The sequence below is a fragment of the Nannospalax galili genome, unplaced genomic scaffold, assembly GCF_000622305.1.
Source record: "Nannospalax galili isolate Female #2095 unplaced genomic scaffold, S.galili_v1.0 scaffold32, whole genome shotgun sequence".
NCBI classification, from domain to species: domain Eukaryota; kingdom Metazoa; phylum Chordata; class Mammalia; order Rodentia; family Spalacidae; genus Nannospalax; species Nannospalax galili.
Genome location: NW_008335297.1, coordinates 5246755 through 5264116, shown reverse-complemented (window position 1 = coordinate 5264116; position 17362 = coordinate 5246755). Strand labels below are relative to the sequence as shown.

The 17362-nt window shown below is 42.8% G+C and overlaps 1 protein-coding gene and 1 pseudogene across 3 annotated transcripts in view; one reads left to right on the top strand and one right to left on the bottom strand.

Annotated features, from left to right (window-relative positions):
* Positions 1-6138, top strand: part of Atf7ip2 (activating transcription factor 7 interacting protein 2) — a 39415-nt gene extending 33277 nt beyond the window's left edge. For all 3 annotated transcript variants that reach the window (XM_008829941.1, XM_017797339.1, XM_008829940.1), the window contains 2 exons: positions 3406-3491; positions 5071-6138. In XM_008829941.1, coding sequence (XP_008828163.1) covers positions 3406-3491; positions 5071-5481 — 497 coding nt within the window. In that variant the 3' untranslated portion in view covers positions 5482-6138. The remainder of the gene's footprint in view (positions 1-3405; positions 3492-5070) is intronic.
* A 1783-nt stretch (positions 6139-7921) lies between these two features.
* LOC103731616 lies at positions 7922-8398 on the bottom strand (annotated as a pseudogene).
* Positions 8399-17362: the final 8964 nt, after the last annotated feature.

Genomic DNA, 17362 nt, shown 5'->3' with positions numbered 1-17362 from the left:
AGGGAAGAAATGAGGGAAGGAGGGAGGGAGGGAGGGAGGGAGGGAGGGAGGGAAGGAGGGAAGGAGGGAAGGAGGGAAGGAGGGAAGGGGAAAGAAAAGAAAAGGAAAGAAGAGGGTTGGAGCCAGGCATGGTGGCACACGTATTCGAGCCCAGCTCTCGGGAGGCAGAGGCAGGTGGATCTTTGTAAGTAAGTTCAAGGCCAGCCTTGTCTACATAGTGAGTTCCAGGCCAGCTGGAGCTACTGTGAGACCCTGTCTCAAAAAGACCCCCCCCAAAAAAAGAGTATTATTTGATGGTAGAATGTGGTAAGTTAAGGATAAATATGGTAATACCTCAAGTAGAAAGTAAATAAACCAATCGTGGAGATTAAAAGAAATTTTCTCTTTTTTATATTTTATTTATTATTTTTATTTTATATGTATGAGTGTATTGCCTGCATGTAAGTGAGTGTAATCGTGTTGTGAAATGCCACGGAGATCAGAAGAGGGCTTCAGATTCCCCTGGAACTGGAGTTAAAGACAATTCAAAGCTGCCACGTGGGTGCTGGGAATGTTCAAGATACTCAATCCAAGTGAAGCCACAACAAAACAAAACTGAATCCAAAGCAAGAAAATGTGGTTACATCAGTAAAAACAAGGAAATGAGAAGTAAAAGAGACTTTCTGCTGGGGTATGGTGGAGTACCACTTTAATCCCAGCACTTGGGAGGCAGAGGCAGGCCTCTCTGAGTTCAAGGCTACTCTGGTCTAGACCAGCTGGGGCTGCTGGGAGACCAGAGGGAGGGAGAAGAACAGGGGGAGGGAGAGTGGGGAGGGGGAGGAAGAAAAAACTGGAATTATGAATAATTGTTAGCCACCGTGTGGGTGCTAGGAACCAAATCCAGGTCCACTGCAAAAGTAGCTCTTGCTGAGCCATCTCAGCTATCTCTTTCTCTGTGGTCTTATTGAGACGGGTCTCCCTATAGCCCCAGCTGTCCTGGAACTCACTATATAGACCAGGCTGACCTTGAATTTGGAGATCCACCAGCCTCTGCCTCCGGAGTGCTGGGATCAAAGGCGTGTGCCACCAGACCCTGGGTTCCATCTCCGCCATTTCTCTAGCCCTGACATTTTTGACAGCGACTCACTAAATAGCTCAAGCTGGCCTTGAACTTGTAATTACCTCAGCCTCCCAAATGCTGGAAATACAGGTGTGTACCATCACACACAGGCTTTTACATAATAGCTTTATTCATAGGCCAGAACTAGAAACAGCCCAAATCTACCAACAGATTAATGTATGCGTCACTTACCTATATAACTAAAGAATCAAATAAAATTTTTATATATGCAACCAGTGTATGAATGTACCTTGCTGGGAAAAGAATCCTGCATCTGTGTAATTCGATTTATGTGAAATTCTAAAAAAAGGCAGATTTTTTTTTTCCTTCAATGCTGGATATTGATCCCTTGGCACCTGGTAGGCAAGCGCTCTTTCACTAAGATATATCCCCAACCCTAAACATAATCTGTAGTGACAACAAACCATTGATTTCATGAGGTCAGAAGTGAAAGGGATTTATTGAGAAGGAATACTAAAGAACTTCTGAGGGTAAGCTAAGTATAAAAGTACAAACCTGGAATGGTTTCAAAAGCATATGTATTTGTCAAAGCTTAGAAAGGGTATATCTTAGCTGGGCATGGTGGCACATGCCCTTAATCCCAGCACTTAAGAGGCAGAGGCAGGCAAATCTCTGTGAATTCCAGGCCAGCTGTGCCTCAAAAAGACAAATATATGTGTGTATGTATATGTGTGTATATGTGTATATATATGTACTAGAAAAATTATTTTTATTATATAATTGTTAGCATGCAGCAAAGAACCTAAAAATCAAACACCAAAGGGTTAGGTTGAAACTAGAGGCCACAATTTTTACCTGTTTAATGAAGAACCTTAAAATAAGTACTGGCCACCATTGCTTTAAGAATACAAAACAATGAAGTCACCATTACTCATTTTTATATAGATAAGGATAAAATCTGGAGACTGTCTACAATACATTGGCATCACTAATAATAATAATCACCCACCCTTTGGCAGAAAGTCCTCTTTGTCTCTTACTGCCGCAAAGTTGAGATTCTCTTGGCCTGCTTTAATTAGTTAAGCACCTGTTGACATACTACTTTGAAAGAAGTTGAAAGAAGCAATGTTATTTATGGGAAATTGTGTTTCTTAGGATTTTCTTTTGTATTAAACTACTTTAAAATTTTAAGGAGGTGGTTTATATCATATGATGAATAATCTGCAGATTTTGATCCTAACAGACCTAGTTTTAATTAACTAAATCACCATAAAACCTGTATAGATTCTCTTAGAATTAAAACCAGAAAGTCAGTACCTCTTCTAAACAGTAGCTGGGTGTGGTGGCCCATGTCTTTAACCCCGACACTAGGGAGGCAGAGGCAGATGAGTCTCTGAGTTCCAGGTCAGCCTGGTCTACATAGCAAGTTTCAAAGACAGCTAGGATTACATAGTGAGACCCTGCCTCAAAACAAACTGTAAAAGTGACTAATGGATGCATAATTTTGGTAATCTTTGTATATCAAAAAAAATCCAAATCATATAGGAGATGCATCAAGTGTATTAGAGTTAAATCGCTAAACACATAGCAGAACTTGCATAGTGTTTACTGATTGTTACGTGTGCTAGCATGCTGGGGCTTTTAGTTGTTCATCCCTCACACTTTCCAACATGACCCATCATTTCTAACTGTCTCCAAATAGTCTCTATCTGACTGCTTAAAAACCATCCCCACTCTTTGCTACACCTTCCTTCATCCCACCAACAGCTTCTCTATTCCCCATCTCCTTTTTCTTCCTCTGTCTTTCCTTCCTCTTTTCTTCCTTTGCCTACCACCTATAACATACCTAAATCCCTTCAGGTGAACACAGACCACAGGAGAGAGTGCTCCTAATTTGTAGGATTTTTTTTTTGTTTGAATTCATAAGCTTTGTGTATCTTATATATACATACATGTTTATAAGTATCTGTTTTAGGCATCCTTGTAGAGCTAATAGAAAGATCTGCCTCTTTTATCTGACTGTGGATTCCTCTCCCATGAGTAAATGTACCTAATTCCAAGTTTCATAATGAAGGATTTACTTTAAGGGGAAATTTTTGTCACCTTAGAGAATTCTTTTTGTCTATCAAGATTGTATATTCATATTTCCAGTTTTATATCTGTAACTATATTTGCTACCCTAGGTGTAATTATTTTCTTAAATGCTGTGAAATCTGTTATTGCAGGTTTTATTTTCTTACAGCGCTGGGGAACAAACTCTGGGGCCTGGTCACTCATGGCAGACAAATGCTCTACTGAGCTACACTGCAGTTCTAAATTTTGTTTCTTAAAACTTGTGTTCACAGAAAATCCAACATTCAACCTGAAGTACCCTCTGAAAGCTGTTTCAAGCACAAAGGAAGTAATCCCAGTAGCAGCAAATGGAACTGAGGTACTGATCTGATATGTTCATTCCAAATTGAGTGTATTTGTCCCTTTTGCCCTTTTTTTGCCCTTTTTTTTGTTGCTACTTATTTAATTTTTTATTTTAATGTATATGAGTGTTTTATCTGAATATATGTTAGATGCACCCATGTGTGCAATGTCTGTGGAAGCCAGAACAGGGCATCCGATTCCCAGAAACTGGAATTATGAGTGGTTGTTAGCTAACATGTGGGTGCCAGGAACCAAACCTAGGTCCTTTGCAAGGGCAGCTAATGTTCTGCTCTTAACTACTGAGTCATCTCTCCAGCCCCCTGTTTTGCTCTTCAAGAAGCATCTGAGTCACAGTTCAGCTTAGGAAACACATTAAAGGGTTTTTTTTGTTGTTGTTTTTTTTTTTTTTTTTTTTTGAGACAGGGTCTCGCTGTCTATCCCTGGCTTGCCTGGAGCTAATGGAGATCCACCTGCATCTGTCTCCTGATTGCTGGGGTTAAAGGCATGTGCCTTTTAAAAAAGCGCTATTGTGAACCTACTTACTTATATAATTAAACCAATTAAATTAAATTTTTCAGAAGCTGAAGAAACTAAAATAGTTTTTTATTTAACAAATTAACAAAAAGTTTTATTTTAGGAGTAATAACTATTGTTCATGAGGTTATTGGAGAAACATTAGTATAATGTTTAGGAATGCAACTTAGAAATAAGATAGCTTTCCAGAAGGCCTAAGACCTGTCTCATTCTGAAGTAGTGATACTCTGTAGTGTAGAAATCTAACCTCCAAAGGGTTAAAGAATTTCCTACTATGTACAAGGTGCTGGGTTCATTCCCCAGGATCATTAAAAAAAAAAAAAAAAAAACTCCAGAAGAACTCTTGCCTCCTGCTTGAAAATATTGGACCTAAGGTCTAGGAGATCACTTAGTTATTAAAGTGCTTATCACAGACATGAGGACATGAATTCTACACCAGAATCCATGTTCTGCTCTGTTTTGTTTTGTTTTGTTTTGGTCTTAATGAGGCAGAGTCTCTCTGTAGCCCCAGCTGCTCTGGAACTGGCTATGTAGACCAGGCTGGCCTTGAACTCACAGAGATCCGCCTGCCTCTGCCTCCCAAGTGCTGGAATTAAAGGCGTGTGCCACCATGCCTGGCTTCATGGCAAGTTAGTTGGCACTTGCTTGCAATCCCACTAGTGCTGGGAAGGCAGAGACAAGTAGATTCTGGGAACTTTCTGGCCTCCCAGCCTGGCCTGTCAGTGAATACCAGGTCCTAGTGAGAAACCCTGACTCACAGAAACAAGGTGAATGGCTCCTCAGGAACAACTGCTGAAGTTGAACTGGCCTCCACACGCGTGCATGGCCTCCACATGTGTGCATATACTTGTGTATGTACCAGTATACACATACACACACACACACACACACACACACACACACACGATTGGATATAGTTTCATATTTTCTTAAAATAACCTCTCATTGTTTTGATAAAAAGATTAAAAGAATGAGAAGTAAGTTTGTACAATTACAGTTAACCAATTTTATCTATATTCACCAAATGAGCTCACTAACCTTTCTTGCAAATGTGTTTATAGGCTTTTGATTCCTTTGAACATCTGCCACCTCTCCCAGAGCCACCATCACCATTTCCTCCACTGGCAGAAAAAATCCGAGACACACTTCCTCCCCAAAAGCCTGAGCTGAGAGTGAAGCGGGTGCTGAGGCCCTTGGGCATTGCCCTGACGTGGAATATTGCCAAGGTGAATCCCAAGTGTGCTCCTGTGGAAAGTTACCACCTCTTCCTGTGCTGTGAGGATGCAAATCATTTGACATGGAAGAAAATAGGGGAAATTAAAGCTTTACCGCTCCCAATGGCCTGTACTTTATCTCAGTTTTTGTCTTCAAATAAATATTATTTTACTGTCCAGTCAAAAGACATTTTTGGGAGATATGGACCATTTTGTGATATAAAATCTATTCCTGGGTTTTCTGAAAACCTTACCTAAAAGTCCTCAATAATTACATGTTGTGTGCTGCATGTTATTTTTTTTCATATTTGAGCATTTTGTTTTCAGCATTTTTCTAATATTATTTACCTTTGTACGTACAGTTTTGTGAGCCCTTTGTATAGGGAGAGTCTTCCATGTATTGTAAGTGGCATAGAGTTTTGTGAAATTCTGATTGCATTCAGTTTGTACTTCCAGTGTTGTGTTCTCAGTCATACCTATTATGGACCCATGTTACCCCAACACTTTTTTTTGCCGAGTGTGGATCATCCTGGGTGCATCTCTGCTGTGACCTAGTGCACAGAAAAGCTTTCCGGTTCTGTTTGAATTCTAAATGCGCTATTGATTTGTGCCCATTGTTTTGTTTTGTATTTTGCTTGATTTTAGCTCTTAGTCATTTGGGGGAATTTGTTAGGAGACTTATTACACTACACTTGTCAGGCCACGTGTGGTGGTACATACCTATAATCTGCCACTTGGGAAGTAAAGGTAGACATATCTGAATTCAAGGCCAGCCTGGTGTGCATAGAAAGTTCCAGAGCGCCATGGTAAGACCCTGTCTCAAAGTAAAACTGTTACTCATTATGTGCTATGTATACAAAAACATACAGTACCTCTCAATAAAAACATTGTTGAACCTATTTCAACTGTGCAGTTGACCCCACTAGATTTAAGGCTTTAATTTGTTGATTCCTAATTTTCTTAAATGCCTCCCTTTGCCAATTTTCTGGCTTCCATCAGTATTCAGAGAAAATAACACTAAAAGCCTCTTAATACTGGCTGAAAGGATGGCTCAGTGGTTAAGAGCACTGTCTGCTCTTACAGAAGACCTAGGTTTGACTCTCAGCACCCACATGGCAGCAAACAACCATCTATGAGTTCAGTTCCAGGAGAATTTGATGCCCTCTTCTGACCTCTACAGGCATTGTGCAACACAGGTGCACTTACATACATGTAGGCAGTATGGATTCCCCTGCAGCCTGGGCAGTGCCACTCCCCACCCCCACCCCCAGTTGTCCCCCTCCTAGCCTTGGGCCTAGGCCCACTCTTGCTCTTCCACCTCAGATCTCTGGACTAGCTTCCTAACCCAGATTAGCTTAATCATCTAGAGCAGTTAGACCTTCCACAGGCTGTCCCCAGCCCCACCTTGCCCTTAGCCGCCTGATCTGCCTACCTCAGACCTACCTACCACCCTGGTAAATCAGATCCCACCCACTGCCTTGATCCCCAGAGCCTGAGCAGCTCCACACACTGTGCTCCCTCCCTCTTTTTAGCCTTGGGTATAGGCCCACTCCTCTTTCTACCCCAGAGCTCTGGACTACCCTCTTAGTTCAGACCTGCCCAGTGCTTCCTCATACCTTACACCCAGACTAGGTAAATTCTCCAGCTTCATTTGTTAGACCCTCCACAGTTGTCCCCACCTTTGTCTTGCCCTTGGCCTCCCTCCAGATCTGCCTACCACAGACCTTCCTACTACCCAGACCAGCCTACTACCCTGCAAGAACCTGAAATACCAACTTTTTTTTTGATTAAACGTCATTAAATTTAATTTTCTTTAAACACAACCTTTTCCCACTCTTAGCCACTTGGGGGAGACCCACCCCCTCCATCCTGGGGTGGGGGGGTCATATGTGTAAAGCCTGAGAAGGTGAGGATGTAGTATGAAAATACTATTTACAATGGGGAAGTAGACATCTGTTCCTGCTGTAACCTCCAGACACCCCCATCCTTGGGCCCCTTTTGCTTTTCTAGAAAAAGCTCCCCGGAATGGGTTGAGGGTAGAAAAAGAGTCCTTTCTTTAAACCAGGGTCATTCTAAAACCAATATGGAGTAGGAAGCTCTGAGATCAGCCGGGGGGCGGGGGGGAATGGATAGCACCGAGATCCTAACTGGAGGGGTTGCCCCATCACCCTGCAGTTGGCCAGCATGAGGTCAGCCTGGTTCCTAGGTCCTGCGTAAACATTTTTCCCTTTCTAGGTCCTGTCCTCCCCTGCTTCTTGCAGAGTCTCTCGTGTCTTGGTTCCTTCCCTTCAAACCATCCCATGGAAGACTCCAGCAGGAGGATCATGGGGTGGCAATGTCAGTTCATTCCTTCCAGATCAGGCGAGCTCATCCTCCAAATGAAGTGCCGATTTGCATAGCCAGACAAAGGTAGACTCCTTTCCTGGGCAAGAATGAGGGAGGTGGAGAATCTAGTGCCAGGAATAGAGTGGTCAGGCTGGATGAGGCCATTGGTACTGGGTAACAGGAAAAGAAGTTCTAGGAGGCAGAGATGGGGCAAGTCTGGCAATGGTCCTACCCTGCTGGTGGAAGCCTAGCCCTATGCCACCCTTGCCTTCAGGTGTGTGTGACCATCACCACCCAACAGTCTTGTTCACTGTGTAGAGGAACCAGGTGCCCACAAAGTAAGAAGTCTTCTTCTAGTCTGCGCAGGCAGCCGTCAAGCCTTCATGAACACCAGCTCATGGAACAGAATCCCGATGCTCTGAGTGGCCTCTGTAGGGCCAGGAATGGGCTTGTAACACATGGGGCAGACACAGCGCACTTCCGGCCACTTCAGATGCTTGCGGTGGAAAGCATGCTGGCATGGAAGCACGCCCAGCTCGTCCTTCGCCTTGAAGTCTTCCAGACAAACTGCACAGGTCTGCCCATTGAGCTATAACTTCTTGGCATCACCTTTAAGCACCACCTCCTTGCAGCCATATAGTTCACTCTGTGCCTGGTTCGAAAGGAGTTTGCTGATGAAAGAACAGCAGAAGATGAGGCTGAGCATGAAGACGAAGATGCCTGTTCCAAAGATGACGGGGTAGATGTTGAAGGGAAGGTCCTGGAAACTGATAGGTGGCATTGAGCAGGACTTGGTACTAACCAGTCCCAGGCCACAGAAACACCCGTTACACCACTGGAATAGGTGCATCAATGAAGTCGAGATCGGTTTCCCGGAGGAATGGGGGCACGGTGGCTGGCGGGGTGCAGGAGGGCGAGGAAGGAGGAAACAAACAGAAAGCAGGTCCCCAGGGAGCCGCTCTGGGTCCAGGGAGCCACGGAGCAGCAGCCTGGGAGGCCCAAGCGGCACGGTCCATCCAGTCGCCGAGAGCTCAGGGATTCCAAAACCTCCCGACTAACTTTTCATACCCGAGTAAAAAGCAACTAAGCCATATCAGTGGTATAAACAGAACCAAATTTCAACTAAACAAAGAATAGAATTTTCCATCAGACACCAACAAAAATCCATATGCCCAAATAGCAACACAAAAACACAGTATGAAAAATCAGGAGACTATGTCACCAACAAAACCCACCAGTCCTACAGACGTGAACTACAATGAGAATCACCCTGAGGAACCCCACAACACAGAATTTAAAAGAGCAATCATTAACATGATCAAAGAGCACACAACTCAAAGAACTCAAGGAGGATAGACACTTATGACATATGCAGCTGACTGAAATAAAAACAATTCAGGACTTGAAAAATAAATTCACAAAAGAGATAGAAATAGTGAAGAAAACCCAAGCCAAAATGAAGATGGAATTGAAAAAAATAAGTTAATTGAAAAGACTGAGAAAGTCTCACAAGAATGAATGAAATGGAAGACAGAGTTGAAGAATTGGACTCTTCAAGCAAAGGCTATAAAAAAATTTTAAAACACACAGAAATGGAATATGCAGGAAATGTGGGACACCATGAAAAGACCAGATCATAGGCATACAGAAAGAAGAAGAATTTCATTGACCAGATCTTCAACAGAATTTTAGAAGAAAACATCCCTATACAGATACTTATACAAAGACATACCTGTACAGATATAAGAAGCACGTAGAATACCAATTAGGATCAAAACAGAAACAAACTCCCATGGCATATCATAGTAAAAACATTAAATGCACAAAACAGAGGGTACTAAAATCTGCCAGAGAAAAAGTTAAATATAAAGGAAAACCCATCAGAATTACAGTTAACTTTTCATTGCAAACTGTGAAAGCCAGAAGAACCTGGACCAAAGTATTTCCAGTTCTAAATGACCATGGATGCCAACCTAGAATACTTTATCCAGAAAACTATCATACTTGAAGGGCAATGGAAAATTTCCCATGACACAAATAGGCTGAAAGAATTCATGTCCACCAAACCAGCCCTACAGAGAATACTTGAAGCACCACAAAGGACCAAAGGTAGGAATTATTATACCCAAGAGGTTACAGAAAGAAAACAAAGGAAGGTATAATTACAGAAACACAAAATAGGACCAAGAATTCAAATCAAAATGACAGTAACCATATCTTGCTCTATTTTCTTTTTCTTTTTTTTTTTTTTTTTTTTTTTCTTTTTGAGACAAGGGGCCCCCGTAGCCAAAACTGGCCTGGAACTCACTATGTAGACCAGATTGGCCTTGAACTCACAGAGATCTGTCTGAGGGCTGGGATTAAAGGCATTCACCATCACGCCCAGCTACATCTTTCAGTAATTGCTCTAAATATCAAGGCTTCAACTTCTCAGTCAAAAGACACAAACTGGTGGAATGGGTTAAGAAAAAAATCCATTATTTTGTTCTCTTCAAGAAACTCATCTTCAAGGATAGGCACTACCTTAGGATGAAAGGATGGAAAGAAATATTCCAAGCAAATGGCACCAAGAAATAAACAGGGGTTGCAATTCTAATATTTGTCAAAATAGAGTTCAAATTAATTTTATGTCTTATAGAGTTTATAATGAGTAAAAGATTCTATAAGTGTAATAATACATCTGTAAACCTAGAAATGTACAGCCAATTTTGAAAGAGATGTACCCTAGCTCAGAAAAATGTTATTGAATAGGTTAATGCTGTTGTAATGAAATGCTTCTTTTAATTAAAAAAATTTTAAAAAAAACTAATCAGAAGAGATAAAAAGAATCACTTCATTCCAATCAAAGGAACAATTGACCAAGAAGATATTACAATCATGAACATATACGCACCAAACTCTGGTACACCCAATTTCATAAAAACAGTACTGCAGGACTATGAAACACAGATTAACCCCAACTCAGTAATAGTAGATGACTTCAATACCCCCCACTACCTTTGAAATACAAGGAGAAATACAGGTCAACTGGACCAAGAATAAACAGTGACATCTGAATTAAATGCCATCTTACATCAAATGGATCTAACAGACATCTACAGAATATTCTACCCAAGCACCAAAGAATACACTTTCTACTCAGCAGCTCATGCAAGTTTCCCTAGAATTGACCACATACTGGGGCACAAAACAAACCTCAACAAATACAAAGCAATTGAAATAATTCCATGCATTTTATCAGACCATAATGCAATAAAGCTTATAATCAGCAAAAGAAGCTCTATTAACTACACAAACTCATGGAAATAAACAACATACTCCTGAATGATGAATGGGTCAAAGAAATAATTAAGAAAGAAAAAGTATTCCTGGAACTAAATGAAAATGAAAATACAGCACAACAAAACCACTGGAATACTTTAAAAGCAGTCCTAACAGAGAAGTTTATAGCTCTAAAGGCCTACATTTAAAAATCTGAAAGATCACATATAAATGACTTAACAGTCAAATGCTTGGCCAGATAGGACTTAACATATATGACAGAATGTATGAAATCCATTTGGGGGGAGGGGTCTAAATTTGTTAAGATCTATTATATGAAATGCACAGAAACAATAAAAATATATAAAAAATTTAAAAAAAATTTAAGTGAAAGGCTCTAATAGATGGATCTTGTGCATACCTGTCCCCAAAGAAACACTGAAGTAAAACCAGGTGTGGTGGCACATGCCTTTAGTCCCAGCACTTGGGAGGTAGAGGCAGGTGGATCTCTGTGAGTTCAAAGCCAGCTTGGTCTATATATTGAGTTCCAACAGAGACAAACTGGCTAGCCAGTAATGGATGTTGACAAAACAAAAATACTAAGCTGTTTTTAAAGTTGGGCATTCTTTCCTGCAAGTTCTGAGATGCAATGAACATTTGGCATTTTGAGCGCCTTGACATCTTCATTCATAAATAAAGCTGTTGCTTTTGTCTACTTTCTATCTTTACAAAACATGAGTGAGGCAGGTGTAATTGCAGATGCTTATAGTCCCTCAGCTCTCAGGAGGCTGAGACTGAAGGATTGTGAATTCAAGGCCAGCCTGGTCTATATAGGAAGAAGTGAGGAAAGAACCAGATTTAGAAGTGTTTCTGGATTGTGTGACCTGCCTGCTGAGGACCCAGTTCAGGCAATGCAGAGGATGGCACCCTGCAGCACAGAATGGAATTCTCCTGAAGCGCATGGCAAGACTTGACAGTGACAATGTGCCCATGACCAACAGAAAGCCATACCCCCCAACCAGGCCATCTGGAAAGCTGACAGGTTTTTGAGGCTTGGATAAGAGCTTTGGTGTTTACAGGATTCCCCAGGGAAACCAGGTCCCTTGGAGGAAACCACTCAAGCAGCGTTAATGTTTCTTGCCTTTTGGAGGAAACTGGACAGGAAATCCCAACTGTTAAAGTTTCAGTGACACCAGAGAGCTAGCCTAAGAACAGGAAAATTTCTGCCACACAACACACAGAGAACTAATACCCCATGAAAAGGTGACTGTACTTGTAGTTCAGTGGAAAGCCTTTATGTCACCATTAAGCCCCAGCCAAAGTGGCCAATCAGCAAACCTTGAGTATGTTGCATAATGGCTGCTGGTAGCTCCTCAGGAACCTAGAGATGCAAGCCTGAGCAAAAGGCAGTTGGAGAAAATGGCATACTTAAACTGATGGAATGTGTGACTTGCAGAAGAGCCACAGGCCTCATTAGGGAAAGCTATAAATCCCTTAAAGTATCTAACTGGCTCTTAATCGGCAGCCTGGCCTTGCTCAAGCCTGGCTCTGCTCACCCCTTATCAGTTGGTCACTCCCAAGCCTGAGAGAAAGTGTTTGTAGAGCACACCTGTCTCCTCTAGGGCCATAGATAACACTCCTGCCAGTTTCTGGAGAAATAACCTTGAGAAGGAGACCCTCAGTAACTCCAAGGACACCAAGCCCGGGCACTAACTAAACTCCCCACTAAGTGCATCTGTGTCCCACAATCCTGGTATAAAAACCCCCGTTTTCTTTGTCTACTTGTAGAAGCTTGGTTCCCGTGGACAGCCTCTACCTCTCACTGTCTCTTCTTTGAATAAAGGAAGATCTATTCCTGCCTGCGGCAGGTCTGGCTCTGGTTTCTTGTCTCCTATTTTTCATCTTTCCTTTTATTTTCCAAAAATCTAACAGAAACAACTTCATGTGGCTTCAGATTTGGGATGGTTTGTGCAAATCATACTTTACCACACACTGTAAGGATATGTTTCTTGATCTTTGTATAGGTGAGATAATTCCAGAAGGTTTAGAAGCCAAGGTCACAGACCCAACAAAAAACTGGAGCCAGGATTTAAAGCCAATGACCTGGTTCTGGCTTCACTCTCTGTATACCATACTCTCCTGCCTAGGCAGATGTAACAGGATTCACACCATCCTTTCTGCCTTAGAGCTTACATTAAAGCCCAGCTACAAAAGCTGAAATAGCAAGGAAACCTGATGTATTTAGGGAGGATTCTCTAGAGGAACAGACCCATGAAAATAGATATGTGTCAAAGGGCATTTATTAGATTGGCTTACATGATCAAGACTGGATAATCCAACAATGGCTATCTGCATTCTGGAGAGATTGAAAACTGATAGGCACTCTGTCCATGAAGCTGGGTGCCTAAGCAGTCCTAATCTGCTGCTAAAGACCTAGATGATTCCTGAAGAGCTGCTGGTCTTCAGTCCATGCTGGAAGACCAGAGAAGAACAGAGTAGATTCACTCAATAGCAAAGAGCAAAGGTGGGCAAAGCAACACTGCCTTTCCCTCAGACCACCTTTTGTCCCAGCTGCCAGCAGAAGGTACTACCTACTCTAGGGGGAGGGTCTTACCCCCTCAGTTAATCCTTCCAGGAAATACTCTTCATAGACTCACCCAGAGGTGCCTCTTAATCTCATCAAGTTTACAACAGGATTAACCATTACATCTGTTTTTTTTTTTATTGTTTTGTTGTTTTTCAATGAGAGGTGCCCTCATTTTGAGACTCAGTGGGTGTGGTGGCTAGATGTCTCTGCCTAAGGGATCAGTTTTATCAAGATTGCCTTTCCCTGGATTTGGAGAGATGGATCAGCATCTTGCTGCTCTTGCAGAGGACCTAGGCTCAGTTCTCATCACAACCATCTTAGCTCCAATTCCAGGGAATCCACCTCCCTTTCCCAGACTCTGAAGGCACTAGACACAAAGATACATGCAGGCAGAATACTTATATACATTAAAAAAAATTTTCCTTCCCCAGTTGGTTAACAATTTGGTGTTGGAAATAGGTTTCCTGAGACCTGAAGTGAACTGGTGTGGGTTTACTCTCTGGAGGTCGATGTGGGTGTCAGTGTGTGGTCGCTAGCTCTGCTTCACTGTGCAGCTGGGCCACAGGCTGGCAGTTGCCACAGTAGTACAAGTATGAGCATATGCACCCCATGCTTTCCCCATAGAGCAAGGTGAAGGTGGTGCCAAGTTTAAGAGACAGAAACACAGGCCCATTTTGTACTTGCTCTCATTCACATCCAGGCCTTCTGGCTCCTCTGTGGTACCTCAGGCTCCACACTGGACACATGGGAGCAGTGTGACTAGCCTCCACCAGCTTACACACTGGACCAGGTCTAGCCCTATACAAATTACCTTGGCCTAGCAGGGCACATGGCTGAAATCTTAGCATTTTGGAGGATTATGAGTTCCAGCTCAACCTGGGCAATGTAAACCCTGCCTCAATCATACATAGATATCTTTTCTCTGTTCTGTGGCCTCCATCCTTGCTGAAAGGGAGCCTCTCAAGATGAAGACACTGCTATGGGGCTGCTGAGTGGGATAGCGAGTTGCCAGGCTGCCCCTGGAAAGTAACAGATCACACTAAAAAGCCAGTCAGACACAAAACTGGGGTTTGGGCAACTTTCATCTTTTCTGAAACTCCGTAAACTGAAAACATTGTGGGGTTTTTTGGGTTTTTTTCGGGGGGGTGGATTTTTTTGGTCTTTTTGAGACAGGGTCTGGAACTCTTTTGTAGAGCAGGCTGGCCTGGAACCCAATGCCTGCCTCTGCCTCCCAAGTGCTGGAACTAAAGGCATGTGCCACCACGCCCAGCTACATTGCTGTTTTTTGACATAGCTTCTTTCTTCTCTCTTCCCTTCCTCCCCTTTCTCATTTTCTTAAATTAAGAGATTTACCAAGTGAGACATAGGACCTTGATAGATACGGGGCTGCTGTTATATAGTTGCCTTGGCATCCATTTTAAATTTAGGTTGCAATTTCTCTTATCAGAAGCAGTCACCTTTGATAGTTTCCATTTCCCTCCCCCGTGCCCCACCGTGATTCATCTGTTGTCTCTCCTACATGACCACCTCCTGTGAACTTTCTCCCTAGGAGACAAGACACAACCTGCTTGACTGACCCCACACCCTGCATGAACTAAGCAGATGCATGCTGCAGTGGCAGTCTCTTAGAGTATGACCCATGGAGCTTGAAACTACCACTCAGAACCCATCCAGAGAACCCGCTTAGGTAACATCCTGGAACCGTGAGGGCTTTAGTCTCTCAGATCTTTCACTCTCTGGTGCACTCCCCACCCACTGGCTGAGCACCCTGCTGTCTCTTGTCTCTGTGGCCACCCCTCTTCTATCATGGACCTGTGAATAATGCCCCTGTTATTTTGCCTGCTTTGCTGGACCACTCCCACTGGGCCACACCTGAACCTAACTCCTCCTAGTCCCAGAACTCATAGAGCATTGTTCTCTTAGTTAGAAACTGGTCATGGTACACAGCCACAAGGGTAACTGCCCACATCAACAAGCTTTCTATTAGAAGAACACTTGGACATGGATTAGATGCTGTTAATCAACTTTCAGTTGCTGTGACAAAACACCTTAGTAGATTAACTTATAAAGAGGAAAGGTTTATTTTGGAATTTTTAGTCCAAAGTGCATTGCCCCATTGCTTTTTGTCTTGTATGAGTAGCACATCATGGCAAGAGCATGTGGTGGAGGACAGCAGGGTCTAGATATACTAGGCCCTCCTCCTAAAGGTTGCACCACCTTCCAATAGTGCCATCAGGGGAGGACCAAACCTTTAATACAGGGCCTTAGGAGGCTGGTCCAGGTCCAAACCACAGCTGACACAAGGATCAGTCCATCTACCAGGAGAAAGACATTTCCAAGATGCACCAAAAAACAAAACAAAACAAAAACCCCCTCAGTTCCTGGACAGGGTGGCACATGCCTTTTAATCCCAGCACTAGAGTGGCAGAGACAAGCAGATCCCTCTGAGATTGAGGCCAGCCTGGTCTACATAATAAGTTCCAGGCCAGCTGGGGCTAAAAGGAGACTCTGTCTCAAAAAAAAAAAATCAAGCAAATGTACGGCTAGAGAGATTGTTCAGGGGTTAAGAGCATTTCTTATTCTTGAAGAGGACCCAGGCTTGGTTCCTAGTACCCACAGAGCAGCTAACAACAATCCATAACTCCAGTTCCAGAGGATTTGAAACCCTCTTCTGGCCTCTGAAGGCATTGCAGGACATGGGTATACTCACATACATGTAGGCAAGGCACTCATATACATACAATAAAAATAAATTCAAACAAAGATCCATTTCTGCCTCCCCTGGACACCTTCAGGCCAGAGCTAGAGTTTATATAGCGTCTCTCCAGAGAGACTTCAAGACCAGATTAGAGGAAAGTGACCATGAGGTAAAATAATATGGACAGGCAAGTCCTTAACAGTAATAGTGAGAAGCAAAGGTGGGAAGTGGGAGTAATGGAATGAGAGATGCCTTGTTTCCTAGTGTTTACTGGGGCAGCAGGGACCCTGAGAGATGGCCATGGGTAGAGAAATGTTCTTTTTTTTTAAAAAAAAATCACATTCTTTGAACATTTTCCTGGCTGGAAACTTTAGACAAAGCACTGAAATTCTTTTATCACCTTTCACTGCACACTTACTTGGTGGAGGTGGTACCCACTCTTAGCAGATTGTTATATTTCCTTGCAGAACTTGAAGGCCTTTATACATGACAAATTGTGCTCAAGATGTCCTGAAGACCATGGTGAATGCTGATCCCAACACTGGTTTTTTACTGAAAGGAGGCAAAAATTTAATTCTGAGGAAATCCTGTGTCACTTCATAACTTTAGCTGACATGTAATTATGTCTTCATGGGATATGATGTGATGACTCAGTCATACATGCAGTATCAGTCATCAAGGCAGGTGGTCTAGTTCCTTTCTGAATTGCTGTGATAAAGACACTGACCAAAACCAACTTGGGGAAGAAAGAGTACTTACAGCACAGTTTGACTTACAGCACAGTTCATTGTCAAGGGAAGCCAAGGTAGGAACTCAGGGCAGGAACCTAGAGCACAGACCATCGAGGAATGCTGCTTACAGGCTTGCTCCTCTGGTTTGTTCCAGTTTGCTTTCTTATTCAACTCAGGACCATCTTCCCAGGAGTGGCACTACCCATAGTGGACTGGGCCCTCCCACATCAGTCAACAATGATGAAAATGCCACATAGACATGGCCGCAGGCCAATCCACTGGAGGAAATTCCTCAATTGAGGTTCCTTCTAGCCAGGTGTGTCAAGTTAACAACTGAAGCTATTCAACCCAAGCCTTATCTACATAGCACATGATAATTAAAAGTACCAGACTGCTGGAACTAACCTTATTGGCTGTTTAACAACCATAGTTTGAGGCCTATACTAATGTGGTCAGAGGAACTTAAAAGGACAGTTTTTGCCCCTTGCCCTCCAAGGTCAACTAAATTCCAGGAGACTATGGAACATCTCTCAAAAT